The 18783-nt window shown below is 38.1% G+C and overlaps 2 protein-coding genes across 3 annotated transcripts; one reads left to right on the forward strand and one right to left on the reverse strand.

Annotated features, from left to right (window-relative positions):
- Positions 1 to 2810: 2810 nt before the first annotated feature.
- Positions 2811 to 12264, forward strand: LOC112520523 (phosphoglucan, water dikinase, chloroplastic). 2 transcript variants are annotated; one of them, XM_025128978.1, is made up of 19 exons: positions 2811 to 3193; positions 3953 to 4559; positions 5068 to 5154; positions 5235 to 5366; positions 6077 to 6202; positions 6289 to 6467; positions 6975 to 7059; positions 7391 to 7558; positions 7965 to 8017; positions 8261 to 8469; positions 8553 to 8671; positions 8940 to 9010; positions 9118 to 9235; positions 9367 to 9453; positions 10256 to 10342; positions 10425 to 10501; positions 10627 to 10756; positions 10845 to 10956; positions 11285 to 12264. In XM_025128978.1, exons 1-19 carry the CDS (start codon positions 2970 to 2972, stop codon positions 12181 to 12183), a joined length of 3570 nt encoding a protein of 1189 aa, XP_024984746.1. In that variant the 5' UTR covers positions 2811 to 2969; the 3' UTR covers positions 12184 to 12264. The 2 variants fall into 2 exon arrangements, with proteins under 2 accessions (XP_024984746.1, XP_024984747.1); XM_025128979.1 differs by having other exon boundaries at positions 3136 to 3193; positions 3925 to 4559.
- Positions 12265 to 12419: 155 nt separating this feature from the next.
- Positions 12420 to 18487, reverse strand: LOC112520524 (MACPF domain-containing protein At1g14780-like). Its single transcript, XM_025128981.1, has 7 exons — positions 18042 to 18487; positions 17039 to 17277; positions 15864 to 16065; positions 15690 to 15767; positions 15430 to 15613; positions 14424 to 14590; positions 12420 to 13244 (listed from the first exon to the last, which is right to left on the reverse strand). The coding sequence occupies exons 1-7, from the start codon at positions 18297 to 18299 to the stop codon at positions 12528 to 12530; spliced, it is 1845 nt and encodes a 614-aa protein (XP_024984749.1). The 5' UTR covers positions 18300 to 18487; the 3' UTR covers positions 12420 to 12527.
- Between the last annotated feature and the right edge of the window lie 296 nt (positions 18488 to 18783).

The raw sequence follows: 18783 nt of genomic DNA on the forward strand, positions 1-18783 counted from the left end.
TACATGTTTGTTTTACTGGTTTTTTGGAAAACTGAGGATTTTTGGTCAAATCCGTTTAACCGATTTTTGCAAGTAAAAAACATTCAGGTATAAAAGGTGCACACACTAAACTTTTAAGGGGTACTCCGGCCTCCGGGATATTAAGAAATACAAAGGGACATTAACCAAACAAGTCTTCCGAAATCAACCAAAAAACCGAAAAGTTCCTTGAAATCAACCAAAAAAATCCATCGAAATATTGGGATCTGACTAAAAACACCTCGAGCAACTTTACGAGTCTTTGATCCATCTTAAAAATGTACCTACTCAGCAAAAAAACTTGGGTCCGTCGCTGGTAAAATCTACAACAATGTACAACTTTCACTTGCATTACATACAAATTGTGATATAACGAGATATCGCAAAGAAGGTGCCGTTTATTCTTGACTTAATGAGCTTAATATATAAAATGGTCATTTTTATCATTCAGATTACTGATTCAGGTAAAAAGGCAAACAACAACACATTTTATTAGGATAACGAACTTATTTATACATGACTTAATAGAAAATTTGATAGCAATCTCCAAAATAGTAGGATTTTTGTTTGTAGCTTATTTAAACAAAGACGTTCTCGATGAAGCATTAAGGTTTGTCTTCTCCCCCGCCAAAGCGTTTTTTTACTAAATCAAAAGCAAATTCCTATCCATCGTTTGTTTAGATGACATCATAATTTTTGTTTAACAAACTGACACGTACTAACAACATCCATTTAAATTATGTTTTATAACGTATATTTTGTCATTTGATCTGTCAATTTGTACTGAGTTTGTCGTTCAGATCCATTCAAAGGTAAACAAAGGTCTAAACACGAGAGTAAAACTCAAGATTATCTTCTTATCAAATGTTAACCGAATATTAAAATATGTTTTAATATACACAAATACATTTTTAAAGGGCATTTAACCACCACAGTCAGTTAGACGGTTAACGACCATCTTTTATGGTAAAAATGACGATTTCAATAATTACAAACATTTATTTGTTCAAGAAAAATTATATGGAAGTTCATTGGGTTTTTCAGACATTTTATGTACTTTAAAAGTCATTTTACAACCATAATTAACTACGTGTCGTTTTTTTAGGGTTAGAAGAACCATCATGTTCGATTTTAACAAGTGCAACGACTTATTTGTATAAAAATATGTCAGAAACTTAGAGCATCTCCAACAGCTATTATAAAATAGAGATTTTGAAACTAAAGATATTTCTGTTCAGAAACAGGTTATAATGTATACTAAAATAAAGAAAAGATGAGAGGGAGTGTGAAATCTATAAATTTAGAGAAATCATCTCCAACAGATTCTCTAAAATAGAGAAATAAATATTTTATTCTTTATATTGCTCCAACAGATTCTTTATAATGTTCTTTAAAATAGAGAAAACATGAAGAAAAAAAACTTCAAGTTTAGAGAATTCTCTAAAACTTAATGTAGGAAGAAAAAATGATTATTTTATTCAAGTCCAGTAATAAGATTGAATCATTATTATTTTATATGAAGTTTTTTTAAAATGTATTGGGATGATAAAGTTAAAGAATATTATAAATAATATAATTTATGTTGAAATATTTAAAATACAGTATCTGTTAAAGTTGAATGTAATTCTTTTTAAAGATTTTAACTTTTCAGTTCTCTATTTTAGAAATTTTGTAGAGAATTTGTTGTACAGATTCTCTAAAATAGAGCAAATGGAGTTTTTGTTCTCTATATTGCTCCAACAAATTCACTATCTTGTTCTCTAAAATAAATAAGCTCCAAATATAAAGAATTCTCTAAACTCTATATTGAGGAGGGATAAATGTTATTTAAAACTCTATATTTAAGAAAGAGAAATAATATTCAATTTCTTTTTCATATATAAAAACTAATTATTTAGTTGAGAGAAATAATATTTATTAAATATATTGAATGTATTAATAACGTAATCAATCTTGGAATCTCTATAATAAAATAGGTTTGAAGTCGGATATAAATCTTTTTAGAAAAAAGGGTGATGCCATATACAATTTTTTATGTTAGAATCATATCAAATCATGCATTAAAAATGAAAAAAAGTAAGCTTTGATATTAACTTGGATGAGCAGTATTACTCAACCCTGATCCCGGATTTCAAATTAGAAAATCCTTCAAACTAGATATTTACCAATCCAATTCAAATCCCACAGAGATTCTGATCTACATTTTTCAAAAGCGCAAATTACATGAAAAAATAACGTATTTTAACTTGATTATTATTTTAGGTAACGTACTTTCAAAACTTTTATTTTGATATCTAAGATGTAAAGTTTTAAACATTTAAGTACTAAGGTAATCGGTTGAAGCATTAACCGGTCATCATGCTGATGTGGCGAGTGATATGACATCAAACTCAGTATTATTTACTGACGTGGTTAGTGACATGAAATTTTTTTAATCTAAAATTAGTTTTCAACTGGTTATCTGGATACTTAAATATTTAAAACTTTATATCTTATCTATCAAAATAAATATTTAAAAACAGATTACTCAAAATAGAAATCAAGATAAAATATGCTTGTTTTTTCGTGCAATTTGTAATTTCTAAAATAAAGTCCTTCCTCTGAGTTTTATCTGTCCAAACTCCAAACCAAAACAAAAAGGTTCAAATCAAACTCTGGGGGGTTTTCTATGATCACAAGTTTATGGAGTAAAGTGGAAGCAGTCGACTGTCGACATGATCAATACAGTTTGTGTATGTATATGTATATATATATATCCACGAATGAAGGGTCAAGACTCCTTCGATTAACATAAAAATCTTTAAATACTTTTTAGATCCCTCATGGGGATTTGATAAAAATCTCTCTTACACGTGTTCATCACCCCCTCTATCTTCCCCTTCACAACACCCTCATCCTACTAAAACCTTCAGAAATCGACAACTTCTCTACATTTTACACATTACTCTTCAATGGATTCTCTGCGTGTGCTGCAATGTTTCTCTGCCACCAAGAATTCTTCATTTTTAGAAACCCAATTCGCGAGGGAATTAAGATTCCTCCATCACCATAACCGGCAAAGAACCTTTCGGGTTGTGGGTTTTTTGAAGCCAAGATTAGCTCCTGGTCGTGGACATCATTTGGGATTACAGCAACAATCTTCTCCCGTTGTCTGTGCTGTATCCACCCAAACCAGGTTTATTGTCGTTTCTGGAGAATTTTGATCTTGAAAATTTTAAGGATTTTGTTTGTTTTTGATAAATCTCAGCCATTTTTGTGGTTTGGAACCATAAATAAATCGAGGTATTGAGGCCACTGATTCTTCTTTTCTCTCTTTACTGGCCTATTATCATATGATCACTTTAATGGCATTGATTTGGAATTCTTTATCATGGACACTAGATGTTTGATAAACTGTCAAGACCAAGATGATATTCATGTGAAAGAGGAAATACTGTATTTTTTTTGTATGTTATAAAACTAATGCATTCATAGTCCTTCCCGTCCATGAAATATGTTTTCTTTTTAGATGTTCAAACTTGATATATTTCTTATTTGGGAAGTTTATATGTTACTGTTTACCCCTACAACTAGATTGATGGTATTGACTCTTGATCTGTGTTACAAGTAAATTTATCTTATTGATTTCTGTTTCTCTTTGTAATGGGATTTTAGATATTTGACAAATGATTAAACAATTTCACCAACAACATTGCTATTTTAATGGTTTTGTTGGGAGGGTGGGGTTACAACTTTCTTGTATAATCATTTCACAGACAATGGTTTATGTGGAAGTGTTGGAAATCAATAAAATGAAATCACTGTGGTTGGGAGACCTGTAAATGTAAATATTTTGATGAAAAGGTGTTTATGGTGATAGGAAAACCCATCTGTTGTTTCTCATGATATTTCCCATTTGTTTTACAGAGTTAACCTAACAATATGTGTTTTCCAGAGAAGAAGAGAAGGGGGAAACAGGGATGAAGTCAAAGACCGCTCGTGGGATGGTGCAGCTGAGTCTGCGGCTAGATCATCAGGTCAAATTTGGTGAGCACGTTGGAGTCTTGGGGTCCATGAAAGAATTTGGATCATGGAAGAAGAAGAAGCAATTGAGTTGGACAGAGACTGGTTGGGTTTGTGATATGGAATGTAAAGGGGGGGAGACTTGTGAATTTAAATTTGTCGTTGAGCAATTGGACAAGAGCATGGTATGGGAAGGTGGTGACAACCGAGTCTTAAAGCTGCCACAATCTGGGAGTTTTGAGATGGTTTGCCATTGGAATATGACTAATGAACCAGTAAATCTGTTGCCTGTGGATGGCAAAGAATATGAGGTAGAAGTGGAAAATGTATCCGAACTTCAAGAAGATAACGGTTCTCAAGTTTTGGAGGGTGCCACAAGTCCTTTTGTGGAGAAATGGCAAGGGAAGGAAGCATCATTCATGCGATCGAATGAGCATGGAGATAGGGAAAGACAAAGACAATGGGATACCGCGGGGCTTGAAGGGGTGGCTTTAAAGTTAGTCGAAGGTGACAGGGATGGCAGGAACTGGTGGCGAAAGGTACTTTTTTCTATCTATTAGTTCAACTTGTATTATTGCACACCATTATATCGTCTTTTGTTCAACAATTTTCTGGAAAGACCCCCTATTTGCTTGTTTACCAGGTTCAGCATGAAATCATGAATGACTTCTACCAAGGATTGCCAAGCACACACACAATTGAATCCTTATTCTACCTGTTATATTTCTTGATTACCAATTATATTTCTATCTTATTGCCTGATTGCACACACCTATGCGTCATCACAGAAACGACATCTCGATCCTAGTGATTGGGGTAAGGTCTGCCTACATCCTACCCCTCCAAGGCCCTACTTTCAAGTGGGATATATTGGGTTCGTTTGGTTTGGTTTGGTTTGTTGTATGCTGAAAAGTCTTCGATGAATTGAAACCTACAACTTTTGAGATTGAGGCTGCAATGTTTATTATTTTTTTCTGATTCAATAGCCGAAAGGACTAATTTTTAGGTGTTTCTGCTTTTGTATTTGCATTCATATCATGGGTGAAGCTTGAAGTTATTCGTGAGCTAGTGGTTGGAAGTATGGATGGTGCAGAACGGTTGGACGCTCTCATATATTCAGCCATCTATCTCAAGGTTTTGTGCTCAACATGCACTATTCACTTTATTGTACCAATTACGCTATTTGTTTTCTTAACTCATACCCTTCTTTGCAGTGGATAAATACTGGGCAAATTCCTTGCTTTGAGGATGGTGGTCATCACAGGCCAAATAGGCATGCTGAAATTTCCAGGCTTATATTCCGTGAATTGGAAAGAATATCTAGTAGGAAAGATACTTCGCCACAGGTGATTCATGTAATTTATACAACTTTTTTTTAACTAAAGCTACTATCTTTTGGGAGAAAAACAAGGATCTTCTCTTGGGAATTGTGAAAAGATTGCTGCATCACATTTCTTTGATCATAAGTATGTTTGTATGGCATGAATCATCATCCTTTTCTGTTGATTGCTTAGGTTCCATTTGCTTAAATTTTTTTCTTCTATTCCCCATTTTGTGGGTCTCATCAGATTGGGACCTGTTATCTTAATTTCTTCTGACACTATATAAATGGGATCCACAAAAGGAAATTGCTAGACACGAAGCTGTAAAGACTTATATTAGGAGAAGAGGTAAAAAGTGGGGGTATGATGGTAATAAGACAGGAGGGTAGTTGGGGAATAGAGGGAGTCAGTTGAGCAGTTAGTAGCAACTCATTAGTATAAATAAGGGAAGTAGGTAAGGGGGATGGTATGGTATAATTTTCAGTTTCTTGAGAGGTAGTTGGAGAGAACTCAGCCTCTTGAAAACCGAAGAGCTCACTGGAATACGATTATTTTGGCCAAATTCAAGTGTCTAATTGTTGATTGAAAATGGTAAATGGCCCGAACCGGTTGCACTTTGTATGGTGCAAGGAGAAATGAAAAGATGAATGTGGGTCCCACGAAATGGAGAATGTACATTTATGGTGTAAACAGATAGCATCTTATATCATATGCTTTTGTTTGAAAATGTGCAGGAGTTGCTTGTAATCCGCAAAATTCATCCATGCTTACCATCTTTCAAAGCAGAATTCACCGCTTCCGTTCCTCTAACTCGAATTAGAGACATTGCTCACAGAAACGATATCCCACATGACCTCAAGGTGATAACCTCATGGCACACTCTGTGTTTTTTGGGTACTTTTGTCATTTCATTGTGTTGACGTTTTGGAGAATGTGCACATTCCAGCAAGAAATCAAACATACGATTCAGAACAAACTTCACCGATGTGCTGGCCCTGAAGATTTAATTGCTACTGCTGCAATGCTTGAAAGAATCACTAAGAACCCTGGACAATACAACGAAGCATTTGTTGAGCAGTTCAAAATATTCCATCATGAACTCAAGGATTTCTTTAATGCTGGAAGGTTTGCTATTTGTCTTCTTAGCTATCACAATTGTTTGTTATTCACCATTCACTGTATTGTTGGATCTCATTTTCACTTTTTACATCCTGTCGATGGATCCACAAACACATCTTCATTTTCGTCATACACTATAGATGGGACCACATGAAATGACAATATTAAGGGTGTGTCTGGTATGCGGATAGGACTGGCATGACTGGACGAGAGAGAATGAGATAGGCGTGTGAAAACATTGTGAAAGGTTTTAGGGTTTTAATTTGACATGGGTAGTTTAGTAATTTACCATTCTTGTCCCATCTTCGTGATTTTCGTTGGACAGAAAAAAAACATGCATTTTTGTCGTGTCCTGTCACAGTCTAATGTCGCACCAATAGTGGACAACAAGTTTATACTGTTCAGTCCCATCTCATCTTGTCCCGGGCACCAAATGCACCCTAAATAGTGAAATTGAAATGGACTTCAATTTCTTGATGTGATTGTAGTAAAAATGTGTATTTGCTTTTGCAGCCTTACTGAACAACTTGAGTCGATTAAAGAATCTTTTGATGAAAGGAGCAAAGCAAAGCTTTCTTCGTTCTTGGAGTGCAAGAAGGTAGCCTTTCAATTTTTATACCATTTATTCCCCCATTTTATCTCTAAATTTCCATAAAAATGAATATTTCTCTATGTTCTGCCATTTTCGTTTGTGCTTACGTACTCAACACATGTAATTTGATACTTTTATGAGGGTTGGGGTGGAAATATTTGTATACAACCTTTAAATTTCCATTTGCAAAGGATTGTATTAATGACTCGAACCTTAGGCTGTTCTTGCCAAAAGGATTTGGATCATTTTCAAGGACCCCTAAAGTGTTTTGGTAACTCTTCTCTACTTATATCATGGAAACATATATTTATAATGAATGTATTGATTTCATTCATAGGCGTTGGATAACTTCCAAGGAACACCTGATGTGTTGAAAGGCAACGGGATAGAACTATTGGTCAATACTATACAATCGTTAGATGGCTTTCGAGAAATAGTAATGAAAGGTCTTGAAAGTGGTATCCGCAATGATGCTCCTGATACTGCAATAGCAATGCGCCAAAAGGTAACGGGTTTTCCTAATTGTTTGGCAATAGGTTAAAGTTATACTTTTTGAGGATTTGTGATATATCACGGGAAGATGATTAACCATACCCCCCCCCCCGGGGGGGGGGAGGCATGAAAGCTTTTTTGCTTTTCGAAGTGTGAGGTTCGGACATAGGACCTTTAGGGTCAGCTCAACCGGCAAATAAACGCCAGGCTTTGGGGATCCTCCCTATATTCGAGTCTTCTTAGGGCCACTGGGGATTTTCTTGATTGTTATCTTAAGAGCCCCATGGGATTAGTCAAGGCGCACGCAAATTGGCCCAAACATGCACAATTACCAAAAAAAAGACATAGGAGCTTTAGGTTAAAGCTATATGTTAAGAAGAGGAGCTCACACTTTGCAAATCTTGTTTTCCCTTTTACAGTGGCGTCTTGTTGAGATCGGACTCGAGGACTATGCATTTGTTCTCATGAGCAGGTATGTTGTAGTGTATGTCTATATGTACACTATTTAACACTCGATATGACCTTATTGGAGTTTCGTTTGGCAAGGTTTTCGGTTATAGTTTTAGTCTAAAAGTGGTGTTTGTGTGCATTACATTTATTTTATCTTATCTTCATTGTTCATCCTCCATTTTGTGGGTCCTGTCTTTATGTAAACGGGAGCCACGAGTAAATCTTCATCTCCACTCATGCATTTAAATATGGTCGATATGTGTAGATATCTGAATGCACTTGATGCTGCTGGCGGGGCTCAATGGCTTGCAGAGAATGCGCATTCAAAAAACATTAACTCATGGAGTGACCCGATTGGTGCTCTTGTTGTCGGCATTCGCCAGCTGGGGTTATCGGGATGGAAGCCAGAAGAATGTAAAGCGATTGAAAACGAACTTCTTGCATGGAAAGAAAAAGGTCTTTTGGAAAAAGAAGGTGAGATTTTCTCGTTAGTATCCTTTTAATGATCGATATGATTTATTGTGCTTCTGGTAACCACTGTCATATCTATTCCTTAGGTAGTGAAGACGGGAAGACAATTTGGGCTCTAAGGATTAAAGCTACACTTGATAGATCGAAGAGACTCATTGATGAATACTCAGAGGCACTTCTCCAAATCTTTCCTCCGAAAGTAGAGGTATCATTCGATCTGTATGGATTAAGCTGTCTATATGGATTAAGCTAATGTTGCTACTGTTTTAAGATATCCATAAAAGTGTAAAATTTTCTTGGAGTATTCCAAGGTAAAAGTACCTATTTGCCCATTAACATCATCACAAATGACTTGTTGGTATTGGTCCGAGTCCACAAGATCCCATTGTTTGAATTTTCTTGAAGGGTATTTTAGATATTTCACATATAGTTAAACATCTTACCTAAACTAGAGTTCTTTATGCTTCTTGTAGTTGTTGGGCAAAGCTCTCGGGATTCCTGAAAATAGTGTGAGAACGTTCACAGAAGCAGAGATTCGTGCCGGGTATGATGAGACACTATATAAACTAAATAACGTTCAACATGATCACATTTCATGATTTAATCGGTATGCTTCTTTTCAAACTTCTTAATGGATTTTTTGGTCTGTAGCATAATTTTTCAGGTTTCGAAACTTTGCACGATGCTTCTAAAGGCAGTTAGGACCACGCTCGGGTCTCAGGGTTTTGATGTTCTTGTTCCTGGATTAGCTCATGGAACTTTGATACAGGTGAGTTTAGCCAAGGGTCTTCATAGAACCATCCGCTCTACTTCTTACTCTTCACAGACCCTACTTCTGAGTGAGACATATTGAGCATGTTTGGTTTGGTTATTTAATCCTCCATCATGTCGTTTTACCAGGTTGAAAGAATAATACCAGGCGTACTTCCGTCTTCTGTCAAAGGACCTGTTATTCTCATGGTCAGCAAAGCCGATGGAGATGAGGAGGTTAGAATAGTTTTTTTTTAAGTATATATATATATATATATAGAGAGAGAGAGAGAGAGAGATGTAGGATCATTTACAAACTAATAAATCATACAAACTTACAAACCAGTTTTCATGTTTTGCTTCACATATGAAAGAACACGTGTGAAAAGGCAGTGTTCATACAGTGTTGTTTCATATGTGAAACAGGACTGTTTTGGTGAATGGAAAAAAACTGTATAAACACTGCATTCTTCACACGTGTTCTTTCATATATGAAACAACAAATGAAAACTAGTTTGTAACGAATTATTGGGTTTGTAAAAGAAGGGGTTTATACATAGGGTTTGGTTCTCGTGAGGCCAGCCTGATCTCGTTAGACCCGTTAGACCAGCTGTAAAGGTACAAAAACACATTGAATCTTCGAAGCAAAAACAGGGTGAAGGTACAAAACAAACCTTCACACTATTTTTGTTGTGAAGGTTCGGTGTTTTGTGAAGGTTTCACGGTGTTTTGTTGTGAAGGTTCAATGTTATTTTGTGGTCTCATGGGTCTCAGAAAAACAGACTAGTCTCACATGATCCCAAGTCTTTCTCTCTATATATATTGACAAAATTCACACATTTCTCGCCTATGGAGAGACTTGACCTCCTGGGAGGTTGGGCTCTACCAGTAACCCGGACGGGTTACTGCTGATCGTTTGACACGTATCAGATATGGAGAACAATCACCCAAAATTGTGTTTTACTCGAATATATACACGCACACATAGAAACATTAGGGTAAAAGCAGGGTTTGATAGCACGGTTTATGCAATCTGCAGGTAACAGCTGCAGGGAGTAACATAGTCGGGGTCATTCTGCTCCAGGAGCTGCCTCATTTATCACATCTCGGTGTCAGGGCCCGACAGGCAAGTCTCATATTTTTTACGCTTTTTTATCGTCACATTTTTTATATTGCGGTCTGGCTAATCGTTTCTTGAAATAACTCAGGAGAAAGTTGCATTTGTGACTTGTGAAGATGATGATAAAATTGCTAGTATCAAAAAGCTTGAGGGGAAACATGTGAGGTCAGTCTTCATAAACTTGATACGAGTAGGTTTGCTCCACAACGGTACAGAACGGATCTCTTAGCTGTGTTGGAGGAGGCGTGATAGAGACTCACATCTCTAAAAAAGATGCTTTTGTTTTGCAGGTTAGATGCATCCCCGTCGGGCGTCAATGTTTCACTTTCCTTGGAGGACGGTGTTAGGGACGGTCTTGTGGAAACTTCATCAAACGGAACCATAACGGATTCTGTACCCAAATCCATCTCTTCAAGCCAGGTACTGTAATAACTTATTAACACTGAATGCAAATATCCATTTTTTGGACCATAAATTACATTTAATAACCATCAGTCGTTCTTTCAAGGGTGTTTCTACGGGCGGCATTATACCTCTCGCCGATGCAGATGTACAAACTTCCGGTGCAAAGGCAGCAGCTTGTGGTAGATTAGCTTCTCTAGCTGCGGTTTCGGCTAAAGGTCAAAATACCCATCTTTCTATAACAAAAATATCAATTGGAACCATAAATATTTTGAGAACCTGGAAACCAACTATTCATGTTTTATTCATAATGAATATTGAGATATAGATATTTATGATGATTCATAATGAAAATGCATGCTGAATCATAATTTTGATAATTTAGGGTTATTCATCAGGAATAATACATGAAATAGTGGTTACAGGTTCTCAAATTCTTTATGCTTTTCATTTGAACTTTCTCTAGATTATGTTATTTCCATCGGTTATGTACCCGAAACTATCTTTTGCTTGTGAAATCTGAGTGGATTTCTTGATTCAATGCAGTTTATAGCGACCAGGGAGTTCCGGCAGCTTTTAACGTGCCGAATGGGGCGGTGATTCCTTTCGGTACTATGGAACTTGCAATAGAAGAAAGCCAGTTGAAAGAAGCTTTTGCGTCGCTATTGGAGCAGATCGAAACTGCCAAAATGGACGGTGGAGAGCTCGATAAGCTGTGTAACGAGTTGCAAAATTTGATCACCTCCCTGCAGCTTCCGAGCCGAATTCTTGAAAGTTTAGGGGAATTGTTCGAGGGTAATGCGCGTTTAATCGTACGGTCAAGTGCTAACGTGGAGGATTTGGCTGGAATGTCGGCTGCCGGGCTATATGACTCTATTCCTAATGTTACCCTTTCGAATCCAGTCAATTTTGGGCATGCCGTTAGTCGGGTATGGGCTTCGTTGTACACCCGAAGAGCGGTTTTGAGCCGTAGAGTTGCTGGTGTGCCGCAAAAAGCGGCAACAATGGCGGTTTTGGTCCAGGAGATGCTTTCACCGGACCTTTCCTTTGTGCTCCACACGGTCAGCCCGACAGACAACAACAATAACGTGGTGGAAGCCGAGATTGCACCCGGGCTCGGAGAGACGCTAGCGTCAGGGACAAGAGGCACGCCGTGGCGGCTTTCATCCGGGAAATTTGACGGGGTGGTTCGGACACTGGCATTTGCGAATTTCAGCGAGGAGATGGTGGTCGGAGGTCTGGCGGATGGGGAGGTGCTCCATTTGACAGTCGATTACAGCAAGAAGCCATTGACGGTCAACCCCGTTTTCCGGCAACAGTTCGGGCAGAAGCTGGGTGCTGTTGGTTTGTTCCTTGAGCGTAAATTCGGATCGGCTCAAGATGTCGAAGGATGCTTGGTCGGTAAAGATATCTTCATTGTCCAAACTCGACCGCAACCGCTGTAACAACCGGTATCCTATGCTTTATAAGTCATGTAGTTGAACCATACTATTAACCTTAATAAATGGAAGCATCACTTTCTGGCATTTCGATCTCCATCAACATACAATATTTATATACAGTAAATACTTGTGTCTGGTTCTGTCATGTCCGGTCCAATCGGGAGGCTGGCTCTACCAGTAACCCAGTTACTGTTGGACCAATGACCTTTTTGGTACGACTGTTCTCATTGGTGGTTGTATTTTGTGCATGTTTTGTTGTACATTCATTTCAGGAATTTGAGTATGTTTCTGTACAATACCTCATGAAAAAATAGGAACCTGATATCCATTCTATATATACAATCAAACTACATTTCCTGAGGATAATCTAACAATGCAAATTTGACATGTAAACCGATCTTACCACCGTCCAAAACCAACTTAGCTGCGGTCACGAGCCAATGGCCTGGCATATCGTGAGAGCTACGAACCACCTCTTCGATGTCCACATACTTACGGAGCTTTGTGGACCGGATCGGCACCGGTGGGCCGTCAGGATACACACCGGAGTTGAGTGTTGCCGGAAGTTGCTTTGGTGCATCGGCAACTGACCGATGAGTGAACGTAAAGGTTGAACTTAGGTTCGTAAAGATGCTGGACTTGCGACCAACAGATGGTGCACCGGCCCACTCGGTCTTCCTGATGGTGCAGTGGGGGAGGTGGGTGAAGAGTAACCGAAGGTGTAGTACGGTTTTGGGCCATTTCCCTTTGCTTATGAGCTGGGCGCCGGTCACAATAAAGACTCCTCCCCCTGTTCCTTCTTCCCTTAACCAGTTTGGATCATGCTTGACTACAGATGAACACACATTTGAGTAACTTTTCCATCGGATTGGTTCCAGGAATTGGGCACTAGATTCGTATTCATCAGAGCCTCGCCATTTGCAGGCTATGATAGAAGATGGAGATGAATATGTCATGATATTAGGAAGACTCGAGAGATGTTGTAGATGCATTGCTAATCGGTTGCTTCTCTTCCCTTCTAAAAATAGGCGCAGGCCAATGATCGGCTTTTTGCTACTTGAGACCTGAATAATACCCATTATGAGCATTCTTAGCAGGGTTCATTACTGATCAGAGATAGCATACATATGTAAGATGAACAAAGCTCAACAAAACAAACCAACCCGGTATATCCCATCTGGAAGTAGGGTCTTGTGAGTTTGGGGGTAGGATGTACCGAACCTTACCTCTGTCCCAAAAGACAGAGAGGTTGTTTCCAAGACTAAGGGGCTGTTTACAAACAGAAACTGGGTAAGCGCTATCCGGGTAAGAGTGCGGTCTGGGTCAGCATTAATCGCTTACTGAGCTAGAGTACCTCCCTTGGCTTACCGGGTCAGCATCATGGACTGGCAAGAGGGGCTTGGTAAACATCTCTGATAGGGTAAGCACCTCTTACTTGGTAAGAGGCGGTGAGCAGGTAGTAAACAACCCCTAAGATGAACAAAGATTCGTTTGGCAAACGCCATATCAAGATAATTCAAATGGGAAATCGGCACAAAGAGCCATTTGAATTGGTCTCCTAGCCATTCCTCTCCCTAATTTACCCAAATGCCACTACCTCTGCAAGTGGTATCTCCCCACTTGCAGACCTAGCTAAAAGATTAAAGAAAATTACAATTTCTACCCAGGTCCGCAACCGGCACCTCCGCAATTTTTGTCCAGGTCCATGTGGGGGAGGTACCATTTGCGGAGGTAGGGGCATTAGGGTAAAACCGGGAGAGGAATGACTAGAAGACCAATTCATGTAAGAGAAATGGCCATTTCGGTCAATTTCCCAATTCAAATCATATTCTTGATCCATTTAACATTGCTACATTTGGTTCTATACTCAAGCAAATGAAAGAAGTTGACAATGAGTGAGATTAGCCAAGATGAATCATGACCATCTTTTATGATGATGATTCATACATGGGAAATGGATTGAACCTATATTCACAATGAATACCATTAATAAAAAATTGACTACGGTTCTACACTTTCTTGTAACCCCTTGATAGTTTCTACCTTAAGCTCTCACCATGGTTTTAGTTATGTCTGAACCCCTCACTAGTTCTATAGAAATCTATCAAAAGAATTGACATAATCATATATGAATAGTGAATTCTGGTGATTAAACTGTTGATTAGATGTTCATTCGCCTAATAAAGCTAAGAGAAGTAGAACATGATGAAGTGATTAATAATAATGGCCTAGATGCACATTACCTGAGCTGTATTAACATACATCTTGGGACCCAGGAAAGCGAACTGAATCTGAGGATAAGAAGTCTTTCTTTGTTGATGCCGAAGAGGTAACTCGCAAAATAGAGGTGCCCATTGTCTCGGAACTTGGAACTCCAAAAAAAGTTGTAAATCTTCTGGTGCAGGCTTGTCTGGCCAACATCATTTCACCAAGGAAACACCATATATTGTTAATACAACTTGCTCAAATGAAAACACCAACAAACAAATATATGTTTACATATATAGAGGGTAATCTAGTAAATTTCATGCAGAGTTAGGGTTGTCGGGGAGGGTAGGATATAAGCAATCCTTTCCTCTATCCAAAGGGGTAGAGAGGCCGTTTCCATCAAGACCCTCGGCTTGCAAAAAAATTACAAGCGAACAAGCTACAGGTGTGATTGTGTGCAAACAAGCAACGTAGCGGGGAGAAATGCGAGGAAAATAGGTTGAACTAATAGCTAACAAGACAGCATATAATAACTTCCGTTACAACAAAACCGGTTCTATAGGATGCAAAAAATGGCTAAATATCCTAATAGACTGGTTTATGGGACCAAATAATTCTGCGTCCTTTTAAGAATGTTACAATAAGTTGACAAGACGCTTTTGAGCATCCTAACAAGTTATTTAGGACACTTGAAATGAAGTATCCTATTAGCTTTTTTATAGAACACTTTTGAGAAATGTCCTATGAACGCCTCTTTTTATAGGACACTTGTTATCATGGAACGATTTCACATATAATATCATATAAAAATACTAGTAGGACACTTATTTCAGAAGGGTCCTAAAAAACTCATTAGGACGCCCAAAAGTGACTCATCAACTTATTGTAGCACCTTTATATAGGAAACACAATTATTTGGTCCTATAAAGCAATCTATTAGGACATTTAGACATATTTGGCGTCCTATAAAACCGATTCTTGTTGTAGCGTTTTTTAGAAAAAGTGACAAAGAGTTGATAGTTAATTCAATCTGTCACTTACAGCGCAAATATAAGTTGATTGCATGGCTAAGATATCCACTCCCAGGAACCCCATTAAGGAGAGAAGTAATTGGTACAAACTTGAAGAGTATAGCTTCAGGACGAGCACCGACGGTCTGGAGCCACTTGGAGTGACTGTCGGAAAAGACATCCCCACCTCTCTTAGACCCGATAATAGTGAGTCCCTGTTCCAGTTTAGGCCATTAAATTAACCATCCGTAGTTGATTCATTCAAATTGTTGAAACTATTTTCCAACTTACATCCTTGGTTGAAGTTTCTGTAATGTTGCTGAATTGGATGGTGTGTGGCTGCAACATTCGGTTGAAAACATCTGGAACCTGAAAAACATACCAGAATTATTGACTGAAAACTTGTGTGATAGTTGGAGAAGTAAACATACAGTAAATTCAAGATGTATAATGATTCAAAAATACTTTTTGTTTGCCATCTTTTGTTTTCCTCTCTGGTAGAGAAGGACTGGTTCCATCCAAGAACAGAGAGTCTCCAAGATCCTCCAAATATCCTCTAAGGTCTGTGGGCGAAATCGTAGAGGATGATTTCTGCTTAATGCATATAATATCTTGACCTCCAACACCCATCCCAACTATAATGTGTGTCCCATAAGTCTGGATGAACCTGCCATACATACACATATAGTAAGCATCCAAAAGAGAGGAATTGTAATTCAGAATCCCAATATCAGTAACAATCAATCCCTACAACTCAGGAACTACCAAAAAAGAAAAACAAAACTCTTACTTGATCCAGATAGTTATTTTCTTCCCTCTTTTCCCGATCATTTACCAAATGATCCACTTGATCCTAATAAAATTGATGTGGGTCTACTTCAATTATAATGATTTATGGCTTTAAGCACATGGAAAATGGAACTACCAGGTAGTTTGAAGGATTGGCAAAGATAATTCTATCATGGCAGGGAACAATCATTTCTGAACATTTCGAATATCTCTCTTATTTTTTCTTTTCTTTTCCTTCATGTATAATCTTAAGTTGACTAAAATATTGCATTTGTGAGAATATGTGGAACCCCATTAGGTTACTCTCCAAAAAGGCCCTTGAGGAGAGAAAGGAGGCTCCAACAAGTGTTGAGGAGAAATGGTCCAAGTCTGGCCAATATAGGACTCCAACACGCTCCCTCCAATGAAAGCCAGCGGTCACAGATTATCCCAAAGTGTGGTAAAGGGACTAGATGGGAACATACTATCCCAGGGTACCGAGTTCCCTAGAGCGATATACCTTGGCTCTGATACCATGTAAGAATATGTGGAACCCCATTAAATTACTCTCCAAAAGAGCCCCGAGAAGGGTGGTTACAACATATATTGACGAGAAATGGTCCAAGTGTAGCCAATGTGGGACTCCAACAGTATTAAATCACAAAATAAGAAGGTAAAACAACATTCCGTTCTTCCAAACACATCTTGTTACATTCAAAATTAACCAATAGGTGATAAATATCCCCTTTCTTCCTATCTTCTTTTGTTTCCCATGTTTTGGTTCCAAATCATTGAGCATATGGTAAAATTAGATTTCTAGACTTATTTGTCTCAAGTGCATGATAAATGCTAATTATTCTACATTCTTTTACCTGGCCAATAATGCGGGATTCCAATGAGTAGGAACGGACTTCTTTACTCGTTCTTGGAGTACTAATGGGGATGCTGTAAGGTGCAAATAGTACAGGGAGATAAAGTAGCCATCAAAAGCAAGATGTTTGGCATCTGCAACATCATTTAACCATGCTCCACTTAGATCAAATAATGCATTGAAGTAGCCCGAAGGCACTTTTCCTTGTACCGAAGCTTTTTGATTAAGCAATTCTGACATCTACAAGAGGAAGTTATTGAAAAATAAAGAAATAAAATCTAGTTAGCGTGAAATATGAGTCATCTTTCATAGAAACCACAATCGAACATTTTAAGAGCATGGGTAGAAGTATCTACATTTACTTATGAAAAAGAAAGTAAGGGGATTGATATGAAATCTGATTGCAAACAAGAATTTATTGAAACTGTAACATCTCCGGCCAACAGTATCAGATATTGTCCTCTTTAACCACACCTGAACTCTCTGTTTTAGAACCCGTCCGTCCAGCTGTGGATATAGCGGACAATATCTTGTACATTTAGCCAAGCTGCAACAAACGGTATCAGAGCTGGGAATTGACCGGCATGCCAACAAGGACTCTAGGCTCCTTGAGGGGGTGGATTGTGATTTGTGAGATCCAACATCGGTCGGGATTGGAACAAAGGTCACCCTAATCCTCTATCAGAGGCATTTTAAAAACCGCGAGTCCATGTGAATCTTGTACTGTTGGCCGGGATGTTACATCCAACAAATTGCAGAGGAAACATAAACTTACATAAGAACTTAATTAACTTTTATCCATGTTCAAAGATTCTTGCCAACTATAATGTTCAGTTCAGAGGCAGAATGGTTGGTCAAGAGACAACAGAAATGATATCTAACGGAGAGAGCAAAAGTGACCAAAAAATCAGAATACAAATCTTGAATGGACATGAAAGAAAAGAAAATTTGATTGATTGTGAGTCAGAAACAGAGAATGGCGGTTAAAACAAACAAATCATCACCTGATTGAACTCCAAAACATCCGATTTAAAGCGAACATGATCTCCTTTATCACAATGAATGTCCTCAGAAACCCCAGAAATGGTGGCACCACCTCCAGGTAGAACGATGTCCCTCTTCCTCGACTCATCTAGTTCCACCAACCGACCACCCTCCGGACACGCCTTTGCAAACTTCAACCTGAAATCGCTAGCGAAATCAAACCCTAATCCTAAAGAATCAAAAGCTCTCAGCTCAATAGGCTTCTCCGAATAGTCCATCAAATTATCAACCAATCAACAAAATTCTTGATTCTCGATTTCTAACTACAAGTAGAACCCGATTCAAAGACGAAACCCAATTCGATTGAAGACCAGAAACGCGTGAATTGAATACCAACTTGAGATTTCGAAACTTGAGCAACCCCCAGTTAATCGGGTGTAGAGTGTTGACCAGTAACCGATTAGATAGGTGAAGAAGCTAGAATTACCTCAAATTTGGGAGTAGGTTTGAATTATTGGTGGATGGTTTTCCTCAAAAAAAACAAAAACAAAAACAAAAACACATTGGGCAGATTAACGTTGTGATAATCGGGTCTAGTCGGGTCAGTAAAAGAGTCGTTGACAATCTGCGTCGGCTACAGTCAACAATTTTGACCAGGTGTATTTAGTTTACCATCCTTCTGACTTTTGACTTTTTCCTAATTCCCTTTTCATTTTTTTATAATTAAAAGAGTAACCTACAATTTTGGTGTAATTAACGAGA

This window comes from Cynara cardunculus, assembly GCF_001531365.2.
Source record: "Cynara cardunculus var. scolymus isolate 2C chromosome LG 10, CcrdV1, whole genome shotgun sequence".
Classification (NCBI taxonomy): Eukaryota; Viridiplantae; Streptophyta; class Magnoliopsida; order Asterales; family Asteraceae; genus Cynara; species Cynara cardunculus.